Here is a 23,443-nt window from a genome sequence, read left to right on the forward strand (position 1 = left end):
AGGAAGAGAAGAGAGAGAGAGAGAGGCAAACCAAGAAAGAGACTCTTAGCTATAGAGAACAAACTGATGGTTACCAAAAGGGAGGTGTGGGGGGGGATGGGTTAAATAGGTGATGGGAATCAAGAAGTGCACTTGTTGTGCTATATGGAAGTGCTGAGTCACTATATTGTATACCTGAAACTAATATTACACTGTATGCTAACTGGAATTTAAATAAAAACTTTAAAAATAAAAATAAAATAAAGAAAGAAGTACAAAAGCAATCTTTACATAAGTACAAAATAAAAATTCTAAGTGTTAAGAAGTATGGGTATTAAAGAGGGCACGTACTGAATGGAGCACTGGATGTTATACACAAACAATGAATCATGGAACACTACATCAAAAACTAATGATGTAATGTATGGTGTTTCACATAACATAATAAAATAAAAAAAAAAGAAGTATTGAGTCACTGAATTATGTAACTGGCAATTTTTTTTCTCCATAGTACAAAAAATAGTGTTATGACCTAGATTCAATGGTATCTTAGACTGAATAAAACACATTACACATCCACAGATAGCCAATTCAAGTATTTTCATATTGACATAAAAATATAAATTGTATGAATATTTATGAACAAATTTATATTTTTTCCAAGGACATATTTTTGTCTTGTATGCCTGTGGTTATGGTGTCATGACCACTAAATATAACATTAGAATTATAAGCACTGAATTTTTTTATTTCTTGTAAGGAATTTGATTTCTGCATTAAAGAATAAGAGCCAAAACATTATGAAAAGGTAGTATGAACACAAGTTTGCAGATAAGGTTCATAAATACAAGGGCTATAAGAAGGAGAAAGTAAACAGTGTCCTGTAAAAGACAAAAGTTTATTTTTCTCTCACATAATAGTGTTAAAATGAGAGGCCCTGACAGGGATGCAGCTTTTCCCATAGGACTACTCAGGGACCAGCTTCTTTCCAGCCTGTTGCTCTGCCCTCCCCTAGAACAGCTCTGCCCTTGGCAAGAACCAGGGGCTGTTAGAACCATATTTTAGCTGAAGGAAAGGTAAAGAAAGGAATTCTAGGGAAAGGGATTTTTTTTTTTTAAGTAGAAATTTTAACAGGGCATACTCTATTATGATCACAATATAATAAAATTAAAACTAAATAATAAAAGGGTGACCCAAATCATCTTAACAAGTTGGAAATCTAAAAATACTCTCTTAAATAAGCCTTAAATAAACCCTGAAGATGAAGTAAAAAGAGAAATTAGAAACCACTGGGTCATAAAGCCTATGAGATATAGCAAGATCTTCACAGGGGAAAATTTAAGGCTTTAAATTATTTGTTTTTACGGGAAAAAAGCTTAAAAATAAAGAAGTGGTCCCTCTAAAAAACTTGGGGAAATAACCAGTAAATAAACCTAGAGAAACTAGGAAGCAAGAATAAACAATAATAAGAGGTGAAATTAATGAAATAGAACACACAATGTAAAGGTTAAATACATCATAAAAAGTTCATTCTTGCGGCACCTGGGTGGGCTCAGTCGGTTAAGTGGCTGGCTTCGGCTCAGGTCATGATCCCAGGGCCTGGGATCAAGCCCCGCATGAGGCTCCTGGCTCACATGAGCCTCCTTCTCCCTCTCCCCCGATTGTGCTTCTCTCTTACTATCTCTCTCTCTCTGTGTCAAATAAATAAATAAAATCTTTAAAAAAAAAAGTTCATTTTTGAAGAGATCTAAAATGTGATTTAAAAAAAAAAAAGACTAAAAAACTTGATTAAAGATAAAGGAAAGATAACCAAGAAAAAAAAAGCAAAAAAAATGTATAATAACCACAGCTACAGAGAGATAAAAAAAATTATAAAAATACTGTACATAATTCCATAGAAAATGAGTTTGAAAATCTGAAGGAAATGGACACCAAATCAACCTAAAAAGTAAAAACTTGAATATGGTAATTACCACAGAAGAGAGCTATCATTTTGAAAGAGTCACCAGGGCAATATGGCTTTATCCAATCCTTAAACAATTATAGTTGTGAACTTATTTAAATTAGTCTAGACTACAAAAAAAGACAGAAAGCTTGCAAATTTATTTCATAAAGAAGCAGAACCTTAATATCAAAACCTAGTAAAGATGGTAATACAGGAGAAAAACTATAGATCAATTTCACTATGAATATAGGCAAAAGTCTCAACAAAGCAATAGCAAAAATAAAATCAACTTGCCAAAGGACTATATGACCAAGGATGGTTTATCCAAGGAATGCAAGGTGGCTTAATAGTAGGAAATCTATCAACTCAATCCCTTATATCTACACATTAAAGAGGACAAATCATTAAAATCATTAACAAATGTCAAAATGTTATTTGATGTGACTCAGCAGTCCTCTCCAATTATAAAAACTAAGGATAACAGCAATAAAAAACAACTTATAGTACAGAGTGCTTATAAAAAATCAAGAGCATATATTATTCTAAATAGAAAACATTGCCACCACTTTAATTAAAATTAGGAACATAGCAGATATGCTCATTGTGTTCATTATTATTTACTGTCTTGGTGATTTTTAAGGAAAATAAATAGCTGACCTAAAAATTGGACAAGAAGATGTAAAACTGTGTATTTTGTTGGTAACATGAATGCATAGCCAGGAGCCTATGAAAATGCAAGTTAAGAAAAAAACTCAGGGGTGCTTGGGAGGCTCAGTCAGTTAAGCGTCTGACTCTTGATTTCAGCTCAGGTCATGATCTCAGGGTCATGGGATCAAGCCCCACATGGGGCTCTGCGCTGAGCATCGAATCTGCTTGAGATTCTCTCTCGCCCTCTCCCTCTGTCCCTCCCCCCCAGCTTGCTCTCTCTCTCTAAAAATAAAAAAACTTCAAAATTAACAAAATTGGCAAGACAGCTGGATATAAAATAAATATCTATCAACATGTTTTCTTCAGTTAGGGATCTAAAAATGAAAAAAATATTCTATTTACAGTTGCAACAATAAAATGCATAGAATACATTTTCCTAGAAAAATGTAGGACCTGGGGGTGCCTGGGTGGCTCAGTCGTTAAGCATCTGCCTTCGGCTCAGGTCATGATCCCAGGGTCCTGCGATCAAGTCCCACATCGGGCTCCCTGCTTGGCAGGAAGCCAGCTCTCCCTCTCCCACTCCTGCTGCTTGTGCTCCTGCTCTCGCTATCTCTGTCTCTGTCAAATAAATAAATAAAATCTAAAAAAAAAAAAAAATCCCCATGATAATGAAGACTTAAAAAAAAAAAAAAAAGAAAGAAAAATGCAGGACCTGTATGAAGAGGACCATAACACTACGGAAAGTTATCAAATAAGGTCTGGCCAGTGGAAGGACATACCAGGTTCTCGGTTGGGAAGACTTAGCTCCATAAAAATGTCAATTGTATCTTGTAATGTCATTCAATTAGAATTTCAACACGGTTTGTTTTGGGGCAGTGAGAGAAGGATTAGATAATTTTATTTTTAAATATTTTTGAAGGGTTATGAAAAAAAATTTTTAAACTTGTGTATAGCATGAAACGCCTAAAAGGCAAAGAGAGCCAACAATGGATATAGAAAAAACATATTTGCATCAGAGATGATATACAAAGGGATATCTATAATATACAAAAAGACCTCACCATTTGATTTTTTTAAAGGTAAATCTAATAAGTGGGCAAGGATATGAATACACAATTCTTAAATAGATATAATTTTTCAATAAACATTCTTTAAACTCATCCAAATTTTCAACCAACAAATTCACTAATAGGAAAATTCAAATTAAAGTAACATTGAAACCTTACACCTATGAGAGGAGCAAAAACTAATGAGAATTATAATAACTTATTGCTGGTAAGGACAAGGGGAAAAGATACTTGCAAATACTGCTAGGTATAAACGTAATGTGTTACAGTTCCTTTGGAAAGTAATATGGTAACTTCTATGAAAGTTTAAAATACATAATATATTCTTTGACCTTACAACCCCAACTTCTTGGAATCTATCCCACAGAAATAAAAAACCACCAGTGAGGACATATGTACAATGATTTTTATTGAAGCATTATTCATAGTAGAAAAAGAAATGGAAACAAAATGGTTAAATAAATTATGGCCCATTCACAACATGGAGTATTAAGTAGCTATTAAAAGGAATAAATAGGAACTACTGTATATCAGTTAATTTGGAAGGATTCCCATGAAATCCTGCTTTATTTTTGTATAGGTCTGTTTGTAACTGTATGAAAATGGAGGAAAAAAATAAAAGACTACACACCATTTGTTAACATAGATTACTGGGATGGGGCAGGAAGGGGATGTAGGAATCCAGCGAAAAGAAAAAGAGAAAAAGAAGACTTCAAGAATGTGTAATATGATCAAATTATACATTTATGCTGTTATAAAATTGTATGTGTGTATACATTTTTTAATAGGAAAATTTAAACGTCACCTATTGGATTGTGATTGAAAAAACATGCAACTGAATTAAGACCCAGGGGAAAGACAACATCATAAAGCACTACAATTTAGTCACTATGGTAACTTGCAAAGTATTTTTGCAGAGCTCTTCTCACAGCTCCCACACGTACAATCAAAACAAATATGCTAAACACTAAAATTTAAAGAGAATTGGTCATTTTATGTGTTGTATTAACACATTTAATAGTGTCATTGTACATAATGTGAAATTTATGTTAAATCCATATAATATACAGTCAGGACCATCTATTTTGTTTACTTTGATGACTGGTTTTCAAAGGACTAACGGTATAAAGAAAAACTTTTGATGCTACAGTACAAAGTAATGAAAGATATCACAAGCAAATATAAGGTGTCCCTTTCAAATATATACATACACACATCCATGTATGTCTACATACCTATTTACATATACTATATGGCATAGTATATGCTATATTTGTATATACTATCAGCTTTTAACAACCCCATCTCTTCGGTATGTTAATTTCCATAATGGTACTAAAAGAATGAACTATGCTACCCCCATTTATGTAGATAAATGATGTGGAGTTGATTTCCATTATGAACTTTGCCTTTTTTCTCCTTACAATTTTATACGTAAAAAAAAAAAATCACTGTGAATTTTGTTGAAAAGGGAAAACCCAAAAATAACCTAAAAATGGTAGAAGATGGAATTTGGGGAAAACTATAATTTTTCTATTATACTTGATGAACTGTTATCAATTTTCACAAATACTTGAAATAATAAGTCCCAAAGCAATTGTACGACAAAGTCTCATAAGGTAGTAGGTCTTTTGGTAAATTTAGAAATAGCTGATACTAGATGAATCACAGACCTATACCCCTGAAACAAATAACACATTATATGTTAATTTAAAAATTTTTTTTAAAAATAAATAGCTGATACTAGATTTTAAAAGTACAAGGAAGATTATTTCCCACCAGAGAGCTCACTTCTATCCAACTATATCTCATATTCTCTTTGCCTGAAAGTCCCTGTCTCCTTCTTCAAATTTTACCTCCTCCTTCAAGAAGCCTTCCCAGACTCGCTCCACCAGAGAATTTTTTGCTTTCTATCTATCCTCACTTACCACTGGTGCTATGAGTGGTTTGCATATTCTTCCCCCTGCTTGGCTGTGAGCATTTTGAGGGGGAAAAGAAAAAACAAGGTCTGGTCTTTTCTGGACCTTCTGTGTTGACTGCACACATGCTTATCAATGGCCCATTTATGTATCACTTATTTCCCATTTTTGTGTTCTTGCTCATATTTCATTCTTTAATATTCTCAACCTTCTCAGCAATCTGTGTTTCCTGCAAAACTGATTGTCTTTCCCTCTGATGTTTTCTTGTCTCTACAGTCCATTTATGCCCAGCATAGAGATTTATCTCCTTCTTGTGTCCACGCACGACTTCAAATTCCTCTCTAATTACTCCATATGTGCATACTTCATATCCAAAGCAAGATCCTAAACAGAATTCATGGGAACTATTTTAAAATTTTTCAAATATCCTAGTACCAAGCATAAGTAATTTCATCATCGATTCTGGTTAAATTAAGGAACACACCCTTCCCCCCCGCCACCAGATTCTCACTGTACCATCAAATATGTTATTAAATTTATAATTTTCTGATTTGTATTTAATGGGTGTATTAGGGATCACACACACAAAGACAATGACTTCAAAATGCGTCTGGCATCATACAATGGCGACAGCAGACCCTGGGAAAATGATGAAATGAGCCTTCCTTTACCACTCTAGAAGAGAAGCCAAGCTCTGTCCTCCTCCTAGAGACGGCTCTTGCTCCTAACTACCACGCTCGTACATGGGGAATTCACATTTCCAACTGCCTGCAAGTATCTCCTTAGAAACCTGATGAAACTATTCTGGAAATGATACATGAGGTCAAAAAAAAATAATAATAAGTCAGGTGAAAGACAAATAAAGAACAAATAATCCAAGTCATAATTCTTGTTTAGTCTTCCAGAGAAACCCTCTGAGAGTTGATGCAAGTTGCCTGGGAATAGATAAAGGAGGGGGATATTTACTCGAGAAGCAACTGACAGAAACATAAAATATATATGAATGTTCATCCTCAATTTTAAAAATAATAAAATTACCAAAAACAAACTAGAGAACAAAGAGGGGATGAAAGTATTTTAAGTTTGGTGTAGTGTATTTATATAGACATTCTGCCCTTGTGAATCTTTACCACAAAGTCTCATCCACTCTTCAAAGCTAATCATGATTTCATTACAAAGAAAATTAAAACTCTAAGCCAGTTTTTGATATAGACATTTTCATTTAAAAAAAAAAAAACAACAGAGTCCGGTATCAAAATATATGTGTAGCACACATGAATGAAGGCAGGGTCTAAATAGCTGTTGGAATGATATTTATTCCCCCTAAACATATGGCATTGACATCAAGAACTTACAACTACTTGGGCCAAGACCTAAAACCAGCTGTAATGTGAATCTGCTAAAGAACTAGAGAAAATTGCTGTGTTGCATTAAACTTCAGTTTCTTTCCAGAGCTATTATTTTAACAGATACTCATTATGTGTGTACTTCACTTCATTATCACTTCTTTCTCTGCAAGGTTAGTTCAAAGTGTAGGACCAAAATCTTAGAGAAAGAAGCAGCATAGCAAGTAAGATCTGTATCTCTAATTAAGCCAGTAGAAGATCACTTTTCCACACATCAATGTTCAAGGGAATCAATACTCCAGCTGATGTGTCTTAAATAGATAGAAATCTTTACACTTCATCATTGAAAATACAGATGCCCTAAAAAGGGTATAGTTCTGGATAAATAGTAACGGATATTAATCTTATCATCTGTTTGAATACAGATTGGTAAAGTTGAGAGCTGGCAAATTTTTAATACATTTTCAAAGCTGCTTAAAGGAGCTGGGTGGTTTTTACTCATAATAGTGGGCTGGCTATATCTGCATAGAAGAACCAGCATTCCTAATAAAGTACATAAAAGTTTAAAAATGAAAAAAGCATTGTGGCCAAAGCAAATATTTCTCATTTGAGAGGAGAACGGAGTCCTGCATTATGGGGATCAGTGGCCCTACATGTCCAAACTTACAAGATAAGAGTCACGTTTCCACTTCTCTGTGATAGAAAATCTTGCTGTCTTTAATGAAGCCAACCAACGGTTGGTAGCCATTTATTTTTCTGAAATTTTCCAGTATAAAATTCAGCCTTTCTCACTAGTTAAGAACATTAATATCTGTCACATTTTGAAGCTATTTAAAAAATTCATTCACGTTGCCATTTCCCCATGCATTTTACCCTCTTGGAGAGACAACAGCATGCACAGAGGGACTCTGGTGTAAGACTGACCCCAGATCATATGCTGGCTCCACAATGCAAAGCTCTATGGGCCTGAGCAAGTCACTTCATTCATATAAAACTGTTTTTCCAGGATGGTATGTACTTGAGAATACTCTCGTAAGTTGTCTCTTACCCACTTGTTATGCTACATCAGACATGATCGCTGAATACAAGGTGGCTAGAGAGGAGGGTTTTGCCTGCTTTATTCTAGGGGTCTTACTGCCTTGCCTTTCTTCCCATACCAGCACACTCTGTTCTTTCTGCCCTGTCTCTGCTCAAAAGGCATCTTATCAATGAGGCCTTCTCTGACCACCTTACAAAAAGACAAACGCACTCCAGGCCTGATTTTTTTTTTTCTTCTTCTTCTTTTTTTTTTTTTTAAGATTTTATTTATTTATTTGAGAGAGAGAATGAGATAGAGAGAGCACGAGAGGGGGGAGGGTCAGAGGGAGAAGCAGACTCCCTGCTGATCAGGGAGCCCGATGCGGGACTCGATCCCGGGACTCCAGGATCATGACCTGAGCCGAAGGCAGTCACTTAACCAACTGATCCATCCAGGCACCCCCTTTTTTTTTTTTTAAGTAAGCTTTATGCCCAACATGGGGCTTGAACTCATAACCCTGAGATCAGGAGTCACAAGCTCTACCAACTGAGCCAGCCAGGCACCCCTCAGACCTGATTTTTAAACAGGACTAAAAATAATCCTACTCTGCTTTATATTCTTATGTGGCACTTAGCATCTCTGACAATTTTTCTATTTCCTTGTTTATTTGTAGACTGTCATTAGGCAGCAAGTTCCCTGAGGGCAGGGAGCACTGCTTCTTAGAACACCACCTGACACATAATAGATCCTCAAGTTATTGAATACTGTTCTGGGAAGAATAAGCTGCCTCCTGCCAGGTAACGATCTGGAAATGCCAGAAGACTGGCACATTTTCCAAATCCCCTGTTGGATCTCCTTCAAAGATGGGGACCTCTATGCTCGCCTTCAGGCTGAAAATGACAATGCAGCTTGAGGAACACTTGTCCCTCTGATCTGTCGGTGCACTCATCTATATCACACTGTCATTCATCCTACTCTTACTTGTTTGGATAAGTGCCATCTCTCTTAATTTCATGTTCTTAGGGAAAAAGCACCATGTCTATATAACTCTCTACCACCACTAACTTTTAGGTGCTTAACAAATGCTGAGAGGTGATGATCTTTGCTTTGTGGAAAACATGCAGCCTTCTTAATTTTGGCCTTAAAGACAATCTCTACTTTCTAGAAATGGTACACAACATATTGGGATGTATCTTCAATCTCTTCCAGAGATTTATGTTATGAAAAGGATACAGCAGAACATGTGGAAGTGACTTTAAATTAAGTGATTTTAAAATTTCAAACAGGATTGAAAATGATTTTTTACTTTTTTGTTACTGTTCTTTAAAAATCTTGTATAAGTTTGTCACGGTGACAATAAAAACAATAAATATACCAAATAATTCAGAAAAACCAAAATTTCATCTGAATTATTTAGAATTTTGCTCCAAACAGCTACTTTCCTATATGTCATATTAAATAATGAACTAAAAAATCAATAGTAATCAAAATATACTCATTTATGGACTTATCCTCAAACTGAAGCATATTTCTCTAGCAAACAGTACCATCATTGGAGTTAAAATATGTGAACTGTATTTATAACACTCACAAATTGTATACTACTTAAAATTGACTTTATTGAATTACAATTAAGAGACTATTGACCTTCTGGATGTTGAGTGCAATTGGTTTTAACTTTAAACAATCAACTCTAGGTCAGTCATTTCTTCAAGTCGATGTCCAGATTTTAACGGATAATTGAAGATTTCAGGTCACATACTCATAAGCTGATTAACTGTGATTGACACAGTCCCTGCTGCTAAAGTCTGGATCAATGGCAAATTTACTCATATTACAAAATTTGTTCATGCAGTGGTTTCCTTTTGCTAAGTACTATCCTTAAAAAACAAAAACAAAACAAAACAAAAGAAAACACCCCAATCAGCTTACACTAAAATGCCCTTCTGGCTCAGAAAACAAGCAGTAAATATTTAATAGCCTTTTAAATGCCTAATCCTTTACAAAGTAAACTGTATTAAATTGTGGGACGATATGCTTTAAGCCCTCATTGACCAACTCCACACCATGAGATCTAAATGTTAGCAGTACCGCTCCCTCATCTTACAGCTTCTCAGGGAACTGGCACTAAATATTCCAGAAAAAAAAAAAGTAAAACATAAACAAATGCTACATTTTCTCTTATTAAATATTAGGATCACAAGCACAATTACAGCAATAGAGCATTATTGATGTGTAGTATGTATGCTCATAAGAGGCAGCAATCATTTTTAATGAGAAATATAATGTTGAATAGTGATGAAAGATACACTTTCTATTTCATTTTCAATCTATGTTCATTAACAATAGTGGAGGCTAAATCTTATTTAAGTAGAAATGAATTTCAAAACACAGGACAAATGAATCCATTTATACCACAGGTGAAATTCCACAAGATAAACATATATTTACTTTAAGTAAGTAGAAAACTACATATTCCACTGTCTGGGTAGGAATACCTGAAATTTCATGCAATTTTGAATGCTTTAATTCTTTTTTTATTTACTAAAAAGTCACACACCCAAAATGCTATTTTAAAATCAAAGAAATCTGTTCTGAATCTCATTTTACTATTTAATAGAGCAGCTGAAAAATGACTTAAAGATGTGGCCATATGGTGTGAAAATCCAGAATCAAGGAAAGAATGAGATACTATAAACATGCAAAAAGCAATAAAAGGAGGCAACTCTGAGCTCAGTTAATGAAAAGCTGATGATGGAGACTGTCTCTTATTCATGACATTTGAGGACAGTGACTCACTGGTGTTTTCCAAAACACGAATTCTCCATTTCAAGTGTTTGAGAGATTCAGCTAAGTCTCTTTCCCTCTGCCTGGGATTGTTTGTACAGAAAGACTCCATAGAATAAATTACTGAACCTTCCAGCACAGCTCAATTAACTGAATAAAGCAGGGAGAGAAAGCTCCAATCTGGTAGCCACAGAACAGAACCTGGCATCATTTTTGCTTAACGAGTTTCCAAGTGGATCATGGGGCATTTAAAAGACAGCCTGAATTTAAGAGTAAAGATGACAGGAAGAGGTGTGAGCACTCAAGCTAACACTTCATCCTCTGCTAATGTTTCCATGGGAAGTCAGAGTCAGGTGTTTGCATTCTGGAGTCATTTTACTGCCTTTCTTTATGAAGAATTTTGGTGTCTCCATCCCGTTTCCCCAACATCACACACCAGCTGAGCCAAACTTTGTGTTCCCTAGAAGTTCCAAACAGCTCCTTCCTTTAAATATACCTCCAAAATGGAAGTTGACTTCAGGCAAGAAAACATCAGGTCAGTTGGTAAGTGACTAAACCATCTATGCCTAGAGAGTTGTCTAGTTCTGACCCAACACAAGGACTCTGAATTCAGTTATTTGCACATTAATTTATTCAACAAAAATTTTCTGATGCCAGACACTGGAATTACCAAGGTGAACAAAGCAGTCTCTGTTCTCAAAGAGCTCACAGTCAAGCAAGGAAAACACCCTTGCACACAAAATTTATAATAAATGAGTTAAGTACACCAGCCAAAGTGTGTAGTAAAGTTTTCAGAGGAGACTTCCGAATTGGGGAAGTGCTACAGGTTCTGCTGAGTTTTAGTTTACTCATGTCCACAGAGCAATTTTAGATTTAACTTCTTAGGAAACATGTGGATCCTTTAAAGCATGTGAGATGTTTCCCTTGCGTCCTTGAAAATGTGACCCTTCCCAGCCAACCCTTCCTCTTAATTCCAGCATGTAGGTGGCAGAGAGAGATCAGAAGGGACTGCTCTGAGGTTGACTTGCAGAACAAGGCACTTAAGACTCTGCCCCTTGGCTCTCCCAAACCACTTGGTGACAAGACAACAATAAAGGAAGAATAATGCTAACAGTGGTAGGGTTTGCTTACACATTAACAACTATTGCCCTCGACCATACATGATCCCACAGTCAAATAAGTCAGTAGCTGGGGAAGGGGGGAAAACCACAACGAAAAGGCTGAAAGCCCCAAATTGTACCAATGGTGTTTTCTTACAAATAGAGGACATCCTCATCAGTAGCAAGTGCTGAAAACACAAAGAATGACTGAAAGATAGGAAGAGTGGGCATTTGAGAAAGGAAAGAGATGTTTTTGAGAGTGAGAGGAAATCCTGACATAACAACCTGACCCCTTCCCCCCAAATTTCTAGGTCTTCTTTCAGCCAACTCCCTCCTGCCTGGGGAATCTGGCCTCATTCCAGTGGCAGTGCCCTAATGTGCTACACCAAAAATAAAACAAAGGATACCATTCATCTTATTTTTCAACAACTGGTTTCTTAGTTTGGAAAAAAAACTTGGCAATCATAAAGCTAAGTTTTTTATTTTTATATATTTTCTTCTTAGTGTCAAAATAAACTGAAAGAGAAAAAAAAAAACTTGCCCAATGGTAAGAAAAGAAAAATACACAAAACCCTTCAGAGCTCAGTCGGCCACACACTGCCATTCGACTGACACCAAAGCGTGGAATGCAATACTCTCAAGCTCTCCCAGTCCAAAGAGCCGCCTGCCTTCTGCTTCTGTAAGATGTGGCTACTTAGGGAAATTCAAATAGGCTCCCAGTGTTAACTATGTTGCATATTTACTTTAATCAAAGTGACATTTCCCAGATGGTGTCATCCAGAAAACCTCATCTGAAATGGGGAGCATAAGAGAACTAAGTTGCACATTCCAGGGAAAATTGCATACAGGTGTTTCCCCATTTTAAGATGACTCAGTTTATGAAAATACAGAACTATGAAACGGATGCACTTGTGGCATGAAAACCACCACACCTACCACCTTGGAAATGGGTCCCTAGTACCCAAAATGGGTACCAGACATCCGTTTGGGGGAGTGAATGAGCAAATAATAACATCTCTCCAGGACCAACTGCAGAACCCTAACACACTCGGGGATGAATTCTGAGCCTAATGTTTTGTGTTCCCGGACGCCTCCTTTGCCTGGGAGGAGGAAAGTGAGAAAATGTTTGAAGCATGAAGCTGTTCTAAGGTGCCTCTGAAAATTAGTAAACCTAAAGGAACGAATTCATCAACTGTACATGCTGAGTCCCTATGTTGTAAACAAAACAGCTTCCTTCATGGAGGCTGAAGCACAGTGATGACATTCTCTTTAATAATTCAATAATTTACAAAATAATAATAATTCAATAATTGATATGGGCTATGAAAGAAAGGATGGATGAGCATGAATTTATATATATAAATATATAAATATAAATATATAAATATAACTAACCTGGTGATCTTAGAAGACTTTTTTAAGGAAATGTCTCATTGCTCCAGACACTAGAGAACAATATGTAAAAAGCATGAACTTTAGAAAGGTCAGACCTAAACCTGGTCCTACAATCCACCAGCTTATGACCTCAAGGTAACCTCTCTGAGCCTCAGTTTCTGAACCCGTACAGCAGGAATAGTATCAACCTCAGATGGATGTTGTGAGGATTAAATAAGATAATGTACGAGTCAAGTACGCAAATGTATTCAGCGCACAGGTGTAGATCCAGGTTTCGGCAAGGCCTGAAACTCGTACAATGTTGAGTGCCATCTTTAAGGAAAATAGTCATATGGTGACAGATGTTACTGGACTTGCTGTGATGATCATTTTATGATACATACAAATAACAAACCAATATATTATACAAGTGAAACTAACAATGTCATGTCAATCATACCTCAAAAATAAATAAATGAAAAATAAAAAATAAGCTCATAATTGAATTTAGAATGAGAAAATAAATCACAATAAATTACACATTTTTAAAAGCAGAGAAATATTATCATTGTGAATTCCTAAAAAATAACGTGACATTTTTATGAATTATTCTCTAATACTTCTCTACATGTTTCCCACAGTTTTATGGCAGCATACCCTTTGATCACCTATTCAAATGACAATGATTTATCATTTATATAAAGAGAATATAAAGCCAATTCATTCTTTTTTCTAGAATGGTTGATAGAAATCCATTTATAATTATTAATGTTTGGAATGCAACTTCCCACACAGACACAGTTGCTCTTTGTAGTTCTACCAGAGATTTGTTTCCCCCCAAAAAACAGGAATTTTGAGTTCTATTTCATATAATTATCATGAAAAAAAGGAAATAACCTAGTGTATTTACAACTATATACACTACATCAACACATATATTTCTGCAGAACAGAGTTTCTGTTTTGGGTGGGCATTATGAAGAACCACATCCTCTGCTTACAGTTTTACGCTACTAATAATTGGAAGGATTTTCCACAGACTGGCCTACGTTTTTCCTCCTGAACCTTGTTTTTCCTCCACAACCTACGTATTTCTGGTGCTGGCACCAGAGGACACATTCACTTGTGACGATGCTCTGGCCCTGCTTTGTGGTGAACCATCACAGGGGGTGAGAGGGGTCCTGAGGGCCATTCCTCCACTGCAAGAGTTGGCACTAACTGAACTGTGTATGGAAGTGACTGTGAACCACATACATATATCCTGCTAAACCCAAATTACCTCCGGCTCAACTTCCCCTTTAACTGGGTCCAAAAACGCCCATGGCTACTCCTAGAACCAGCTATGTAATTTGTGGGACCCGGTGCGAATGAAAATGAGGGTCCTCTTCTTAAAGTGATTCAGAATCTCAGGGACAGCAGAGCACTTAAACCAAGCACAGGACGCTGCGCTGCTGCCCAGGCTGCAAGCCCATGAAGTGGGCCCTGGTCACTTTACTGCCACCTTCAGAAGAGGATGTTTAATGGAGAAGAGACAGCAGTTCCAACAAACTGTGGCTAAAATAGCATGCGTTTGCCAGGTTTACAAAATCATACAACCTTATGAGCTTATTACCAGGGCCTGTCCCAGGCCTCACAAGGGCTTCACGCAAGTGAGGGTACCTGTGGCTTCTGTGTCATCAGCATCATGGTAAAGCGGCACCACTAAAACATAATAGGTGCTCAATAAATACTGTGACCGACGCCTAAGAGACTGTGCTGTCTAGCCAACACAACAAGGGAGAGATGAATAAAACACTGCCACAACTCAATGTGTCAAGTCCAAAAAACATTCTTGCATAAAATATGGGGATGTGAAGTCAAAGCAAAAGAAATAACCCAAGTAACTCTCTCCGGTCAGGCAGTCTGGAGTTCAGGGGGGCTGGCTGCACAACCCAAACCTACCTGGTCCTAGCTGCAGTTCTGGCACCATCTGGTGGCAATTTTCTTCCCTGATTTCAACACTGAGGGGACCATTTTAGATCCTGTGGCTGACTTGGCTCTTTCAGGACAGTGGGAGTGATTTCAGGAATCTCCTAATTAATTGGAGCAAGTTTTGAGCCTCAATCTGGGAAATTCAGCGGGGAGAAATCTAGGGATGTGGGGCCTCATCTTCTTCTGCTTCCTCACTTGCTGAGGCAGGGTTGTGCCCAGCAGCACAGAATCGGGCCTGCAGAGGAGGCAATGATAGTCCAGGGGAGGAAGCTATGAAATTAGATGCTGATGCATCTTCCAGATACAGGAAGGAATAAATGGGCAAGAATTCAGTATATTCTAGCTGTGCAAAAGACAGATCTGGATGAAATTTTAAGTGAGAAAAGACTGTAGAAGCACTGGAAAGAGTCTAAGGTCTGGAAAAAAATGTCAGGATTCTGAGGTGGACTATCCTATAGAAGCACCACAGAAGGGGAGGATCAACCAACTGGATGTCCAAATCTAACCAGATCACCAGAAACCAAAGATAAAAGCTGACCAGGCCTAGCAGGAGAGGCCTGGAGTTCTGAGGATCTGGGTTCAAGGGTACTGTGTTCAGGGTTAGAGTGGCGACATAAATCTATAGGATATGAGATACGGTAGGGAGGGGCTCCTGGTTGACCCAGTGGACTAAAAAAGAATGTGGGGAATTTTATTACTTTACAGTCACCTACTCCAGAGAGTTGTGAAAATCACATAAGAGTACCTGACACTTACTAAGAATTCAATAGAAGGTAGCCACAATTAATGATGCTAAAAGAGTTCACTAAAGACTTCTGTTCCCATGTTTCTATTTCATCTTCCTTTTATCCTTATGAAATACTGGTGTGGATATGGTGAATGAAGATGAACTATGGAACATAAGTTTGGGACGGTGAGTAATGCCAATTACGAAAAATTCTTTATACTCACTAGAAACAATACAGTTTTATAACAGTAAGTCATTACTAGACTATATCAGTAACAATGATGACTTTTTTCCCAAAGAAGTTGGTCTTCATGAAGATATAGGCACTTAAGAAGTTAGGAAACAGTGACTGGCTACATACGGGGTTTCCTAAGAAAAAGTTAATAGGATGCTACACAGAAGGTTTGGGAAAGGTGTTTGGCAGGGAGTCTACCATCAGCTAAAAAGCATCATCTACCTGGCAGGGGAAGATGGGTGCAAAAGGAAAGACACATAACTGTTATAACAGAAAAGAATTTAAGTTTTAGGGATGCCTGGGTGACTCAGTCGGTTAAGTGGCTGCCTTCAGCTCAGGTCATGATCTCAGGGTCCTGGGACAGAGCCCCGCATCGGGCTCCCTGCTCAGCGGGGAACCTGCTTCTCCCTCTGCCTGCCGCTCCCCCTGCTTGTGCTCTCTCTCTCTCTGACAAATAAATAAAATCTTTTTTAAAAAGAATTTAAGCTTTAAAATTTAATATTAGTCTACACTTCTAATTGTAGAATAAGCTATTACATGAAAGGCATTCATTGGAAAACTCTGCCCAATAGTTTACCATAATACTTCCCACCCTTACCCCAGATCAATATTCAGACTCCATATTAGCTGAAGGAACAGCAAGACTGTCAAAGGGAACATAGGATTTGACAATAAAGAAAATAATGAAATTAGGAGAATAAAATGCTAACGAGAAAAGAAGGCGAGTAATCTTCAATGGGCTGTTTTTAATAAAACTATATTCAAACTGAGTATTTTCTGCCTTACTCTCCCTTCCTTCGATTCAGTCTGCTAAGAGATTTATTCCTGACAGGATCCAGTCAGGGAAACAGAAACCCCATTAAGTATTTCAAAAGAGATAACATAAAAAATTGGTCAACCAAGAGTTGTTGGAGAACCAAAAGCACAAAGACAGAAAAGGGTACCCCAGACATCCAAGGGCAGGAAGCAGTACTCCCTCAGGCATAAAGGGAGGAGGCTGGGGTTCTCAGAGCCTAGAAGCTAGAGGAGAGCCCTTGCCCAGAGCCCAGAGCCCAGAGCCCAGAGCTGGGGCTCAGCCGCTGCTGGGGCTTCTGAGGAACAGGATGAGGTCAGTTCTGAAAGTGTCAGGAAAAGAAGCTGGAACCTAGAAGCAGGAGCTACTACTCTGTCAGTTCAAGAGCCACTGCTGTGGTGGGGCTGCCAGAAACAGGAAGCAAATAGGAAAGCGCAAGCCCCTTTCTCTCGTCCTGCAGCTCGGCAGCCTCCCCATCCAGCACTGGCGGGGCCCAACAGGAAACCAACCGGCATGAAAGAAATAGGGCTTGCAGAGTCCCAGCGGTATAAAGCAGTGTGTGGAAGGGTGGGCGTGTGGCTGAGAGACAATAGCTGGACGACGCATGCACTACACATTTAGAAAGAGAAATTTATTCCTGTTCAGGTCTCTGACTCACATCTTAATTTACAACAAACTAATTTGCCTCAAAATACTGCGAACAGGGACAAAAGAAGTGGCAGGGTTATCCAACATCAGACAGAGTCCAACAGAACCATGCTTGCCAGGACCTTTTCTTACACCTTAGAGAAGTATTCTAATTCTGTCCTAATTGTTCTTACCTATGAAAAATGGGCTCCTACGAAGCCATATGCAGGCCTGCTTAAAACAATAAGCTTTTCTAACCCCCCGAGCACAACATACTCCGGGAGCATGGTCTGGATGCTTATCAAACAAGTTCCTGAGCTGTTCTCTGAAGTTTCTGGGCAAGTACAAACAACAGAGTCAAATAAATGCCTTTTAAAAGCAAGGCAGTGGAGCACGTACCCTGTCAGTGAGATCCTCATATCCCCACAGAGTAAACAGTAACATGAGAATATTTATACTAAACAAAATTGTATATCAAGCCTGCTTTGGCTCAGCCAGAGGGAATGATAAATTCCTTGCAGATCTCTCATAGAGTGGTCCTTTGTGGGCCATGGACGCCACTTCCAAGACAGTACAAACCAATTACAGAGCAAGGCTTTTCATTATGTTGAGGAATGAAAATATCATCCCCCGCCATTTTGTTTTATTTTGCAGTTGTATTTTATTTAGCCCACCCCCTGCCCCTTACGTTGAAATAATTTTAATTTATTGGTGAGTCAAGCCCAAATTCAGGTTGGAAACAAAGGCCGGCCCTCCCTGCAATACTGACATCAAAAGTCCTTATCACCCTCATAACCTAGCTTTCTGCTTTCCTTGTCCTTCTTCCAAGAAACTAAAAGTTGAAGTTCAAAATGGGATAGAAGAATAGCACTAAAGAGTCAATAAACTGTAAAATCTATTTGCCCACATCAATTTGTTCTATTCGCAACTGGCACAGGTCATGGGCAAAGCCCTCGGGTAGGAGCCGGAGGTTAGACAGGCTAGGAAGCCACACTCCATACAATGTCCACTCTGTGGCCCAACGAAAAGAAAAGTACTGCCGAAACATTTCCACAAACCGTCAGTTTGCTTTTAAGAGGCCAATAAGAGAAAAGGTTAATAGGAGTCAGGGTGTTTCTTAGCTCATTTTGTCAGATTTTCTCAACCCAAGCTGATAATCCTTAGTTGTTACAGACCCACCCCAGCTACTTCCACCGGCTCCTGCACAGAAAGAGCTGGGGCACATCCTGCAGCTGTCCACAGCGCAGACCTCCAGGGACTCACAGCTGCTTCAGACTTCCCAAAGAGCTGTGCTGGGGCAACGGGGAGGGGGAGGAGATAAAGACAACAGAAGGAAAAGGGGAATTACAGTATGGACAGGAGGTAAGAAATGTGATTGTGCTGGTTTTGAAAATTACTTATTTAACAAAAATAGCAAATTATTGCTTTTAAATAGACAGCTGAATCAAAGGCCAAATTTAATTAACTCTATTTTAAACCATTAACTAAACCTTACATGCAGGGCCAGAGTCCATCATCATAGGTTTAAAGGGAAAAACAGGTCTTAGATGCTTGTATACTTCACCAGATATTAGAAATTTGCCAACATTTTATTTAGAAAGTGTAGGCTTAGTAAAATCAACTCACTCAGATTTTTTTTTAACTTTTGTGAAATTAGTTATATACTTTTTTAATTAATTGTAAAATACACATACCATAAAATTTACCATTTAAACCATTTTTAAATACAGTTCAGTGGCATTTAGTATTCACATTGATGTGCAACCATCGCCACCATCCATTTCCAGAACTTTTTTCAACTTCAAAAACTGAAACTCTGTACTCATTAAATGGGTATTTGGCTTTATATAGGCCTTACTCAAAGCCAGTAGCCTAGAATGCAGTGATAGGAACCTGAAGAGGCTAATTCACATAACTGGCAAATCAATCAACTCCTCCTACAACCCCAAATGATCCAGTGGCATCAGATGCTTTTACCCTCTCTCATCTGTTTAATATTGATGCCCAAAACTGAACCAAAGCTCTACAACAGATCTGCAAGAGTATGAATAATATATTTCATTTTTACATTACAGTTTACCAAGTATTTCCATTTTATTCCCCCAGAATATAGCCTTCAATCAAGGCAGGAACTATGTTCCCTAATTAATAGGTAATGGAGATACAGGTCTGTGACTCAACAGTCTTACACAATTCACAGTGCTCACCATAGCACTCTGAAACAAATAATACATTATATGTTTTAAAAAAAAGAAGAATATAGCAGAAGGGAAAAATGAAAGGGGGGAAATCGGAGGGGGAGACGAACCATGAGAGACCATGGACTCTGAGAAACAAACTGAGGGTTCTAGAGGGAAGGGGGGTGGGGGGATGGGCTAGCCTGGTGATGGGTATTAAAGAGGGCACGTACTGAATGGAGCACTGGGTGTTATATGCAAACAATGAATCATGGAACACTACATCAAAAACTAATGATGTAATGTATGGTGATTAACATAACACAATAAAATTAAAAAAAAAAATAAATCTTCAAAAAAAAAAATAGGTAATGGAACTATGGCTATATGGAAGGTGATAGCAAGGACCATAACCCACGTCCTCTAATCCAGTGCTCACGCTACTAGGCCATGTGGCCTCTACCAAAGTAAGAGAAGAATGAAGCGCTTCTGCTTCTCAGCTTTCACAGAGAAATTGGCCCATCAGGTCTAAAAGGACAGCATTTGCTCTCTTCACCACAGCAATTAAACTTCTTTATGACTGAAAACCACACCTAATCCATCACTTCTCTATCTTTGTTGTATTTATAGTGACAGTGAAAAGAAAACACCCATAGAATCACAATTCTGGAACAAAATTAATGCAATCATATTCAAGAGTCAAATGTAAGTTAAAAAAATGATAGGTGACTAAATCCTATAAAAAGATTGAGTTCAACCTCTTTTTTATTCTTTTACTCATTAAAATAAATTCACATTATAGGTTCTTACTAGACAAGAACATAATCTTTCTTGCTAAACAAAATCTATGGAAAAAATTCATTTCTTTGTGCCTTATGGAGAGAAAGCACCTTGTACTAAAGCAATATAAATACTAAGGATTTACATAAAATTGCCAGAATCAACAAGTGGCTTCTTTTAGTTCACAAAGAGGCTACATATTTTGATTTCTCTCAAATAAAATTCTTCCACTGATACCCTTCTCTTTGCTCAAAAGCAATACATTCCCTAAATCTTCAGATTTTCCATTTAAACTCCAAAAAAGATAAACACAATTCCTTGAAGTAATGCCCAATACCACCATTCCATCTCCCTATATAAACATTAAAAAATTAGACAAGTCTGGCTTTTGGAGTTACCTCTAAAATGAACAACAGGTCATCCTAAAAGTGGGAAGGTAAAAATGGACAATCATGGCTTTGAAAAAGGAACTTTATTTTCTAATTCTCCCCACACTTTAGTCACTTAGTACTTGATCTTTTAAAGTGTATGTTTTAAAAAATGATTACTCAAAAAATGAGAGTTGAATACAGAACTCGGGAATAAAGAGTTCAGGAAAATCAAGTAAGTTGAATCCGTTTTTAGGTTTGTTCATGATAATTAAAGGTAGTTCAGCAACCATTTTATTCATCCAATTCAGGAAGGCTTCTAATGTACACAAGGACATAAACTTGATACAGAGTAGGTTCTCATGAAGTTTTAACAACAGCTAGAAACACCTTAGGGTGATTACAGACATTCGATAAACACCTGTTTTTGTTGAACAGAGAATTTTCCACCACACAACTACAACCAAGCTCTTTGTATCTTCTTTTCACCTTCATTGGCCAAAAGAAAACTTTGTCGTGATTGATATTTTCCTTAAAATTTAAGTGAAGCCTTAGATTGGATCACATGAAAATACTTCCTTCCCCATATCTTCCAGAATTCCCCAATACTTTCTTTTACAGCACATTCGGCACAGTTCTTGCATTCTTGGGGTGTAAATCCAATCAATGCTCTTCCCATAGTACCAATTCCCTGATCACTCACCAACTTTTTAACTTGAGCTTCTATGTAATTAGGATACAAAAGAAGAATGATCCCAAGGTCACTGTAAGCCATGTGTTGAGAGTCTTCTGAGGTTTCTGTAGCTTCTTGGTTCTTCTGGCAACATTGCAAGCTATCTCAATTTTCCCTTCATGAGGAAAAGTCATTGTTTGGACACCCTTCAATCCATTGGCATTTGAGCCCTGAATAGCATTCAAGATCTCTTTTCCCAAAGCCAAGTCTTGAGAGTCTATGGTAACATTGCAGCTCATCACGTATGGGCTGGCTCCAATGCCTAAGTCATTACAAAAGCATGTTAATCAAGCAAAGCAAAAGCCTCATTTTTGAAGATTTTATCCTTTAGCCAATTTCAATCCAAGAAACTTCCTTTACTTTATTTAAAAAGAGTTCAAATATTCCTCATTATCAACTCCAGAATTTTCTAAAGGTTATTTGTTAATTTGTTTGTTTATATATAACAGAGCTATATTTGAGCTAAGGCAGATACTTTTATCTACTCTAAAAGTACCTGAAAGATACTTTTTCTAGAATAGTTAAGAAGAGCCCAGACCTTCTAAAATATCAACAGAAAAAGGAAAGCACACTTGATAACTAAATATCAACAGCAGCAAAAACCCTTGGCCTTTCATTCATCTTCAAGGCCATTTCCACAGGGGTTGAAATTCAGTGCCAAGACTCAGGGTCAGGAAGATAGAAGTAAACCACACTATGTACCCATCCCTTCCTCCCCAAATACACACCTGTCATCATTGAGTTACGTTAACATCTGATTCAAATTAATCTCAACAACAGTCTTGACTAGGGAAGAAGGTCTCTAAAAAGTGACACAGGGCCTTGGAATTGGCAAGGGCAAAGACACTTGTGTCTCATGAAATGTGGATTTGGCAGGCGTGGGAGTATTATGTATACCTTCTTCGGTATAACCTGTTGGAGGCACCTCTTTCTTTTTTCCAGCTTCCCAAGGGACTGGGACTGTCATTGCCACTCTAGAGCACTGTTACTCTAGAGCTCAGGGGCAAATGTCCTGGCTTTTCCCTGCCTCAGGGATGGTGTAGCTCATGTTACATAAATAGCCCTGCTCTAATTATAGTTTACATTATAAGATGGACAACTTGGTTAAATTAACATTGGTATAAAAAGCTTAGGTTTGCAATTTCTTCATTTTGGGGAACCTTACATTTCTAAAAGCAAAGTTAACTAGAGATTGATGGGGGATAAAAGGCTGACCTCATCTTCGGCATATGACAATTACTTAGCTACTACTTCAACATTATTTTACTGTCATTGCTTTCTCTTGCTACTTTCAAACCTATTACTCATGATGTCAGTCTCCATCAGAGATATCCTGCTGAGTTCACTTTCTCCCAGACAGCCGTGGTTTGGGGGTTTTGCTGCCTAGCCTGTGTACTTTCATACTAATAGATGTTTTACGGAAAATCAGCACACGGAAACCACATTTCATCTTTTTCCCACACATGTACAGAATGAAACATTTTAACTCCCGAAGCTGGGCCTCCTCCTACTGGGAATTCTGCAGGAATGAATCAGATTACATTTCTCCATAATGCTGATTTCATAAAAATTAAATTTCCTAACAGTCAATACATCTCTCTCATAATTTCATATACCAATCACTTACTCTAAATATCTTTGAGAATTATATCAGTTTTAACATTTCACAGAATACAATTGGAAATTTTTTTGTCAATGCTAATGTCATTCATTAACAAAATATCCAAGCAAGGTTTCTCTCTTCTGCCCCTCAACAGGTAATGTTACAAATAGTCCTATTTCCTCAAAGTGGATATATATACCCTACTCTGACTTAAGAAGTGGCCTCATCTTTACCATATTCCCAACAA

At 37.5% G+C, this 23,443-nt stretch overlaps 1 protein-coding gene and 1 non-coding gene across 2 annotated transcripts in view; both read right to left on the reverse strand.

Moving 5' to 3' along the window:
* Positions 1-8,410: 8,410 nt before the first annotated feature.
* Positions 8,411-8,483, reverse strand: TRNAR-CCU (transfer RNA arginine (anticodon CCU)). Its single transcript has one exon. It is a non-coding gene; the product is annotated as a tRNA-Arg (tRNA).
* A 12,188-nt stretch (positions 8,484-20,671) lies between these two features.
* Positions 20,672-23,443, reverse strand: part of FTCDNL1 (formiminotransferase cyclodeaminase N-terminal like) — a 39,613-nt gene continuing 36,841 nt past the window's right edge. Inside the window, 1 exon segment of the mRNA XM_045868282.3 lies at positions 20,672-21,855. Coding sequence (XP_045724238.1) covers positions 21,584-21,855 — 272 coding nt within the window. The 3' untranslated portion in view covers positions 20,672-21,583.

This window comes from Mirounga angustirostris, unplaced genomic scaffold (genome assembly GCF_029215605.1).
Source record: "Mirounga angustirostris isolate CCGP_5_RB_7025 unplaced genomic scaffold, mMirAng1.0.hap1 SCAF_3, whole genome shotgun sequence".
Classification (NCBI taxonomy): domain Eukaryota; kingdom Metazoa; phylum Chordata; class Mammalia; order Carnivora; family Phocidae; genus Mirounga; species Mirounga angustirostris.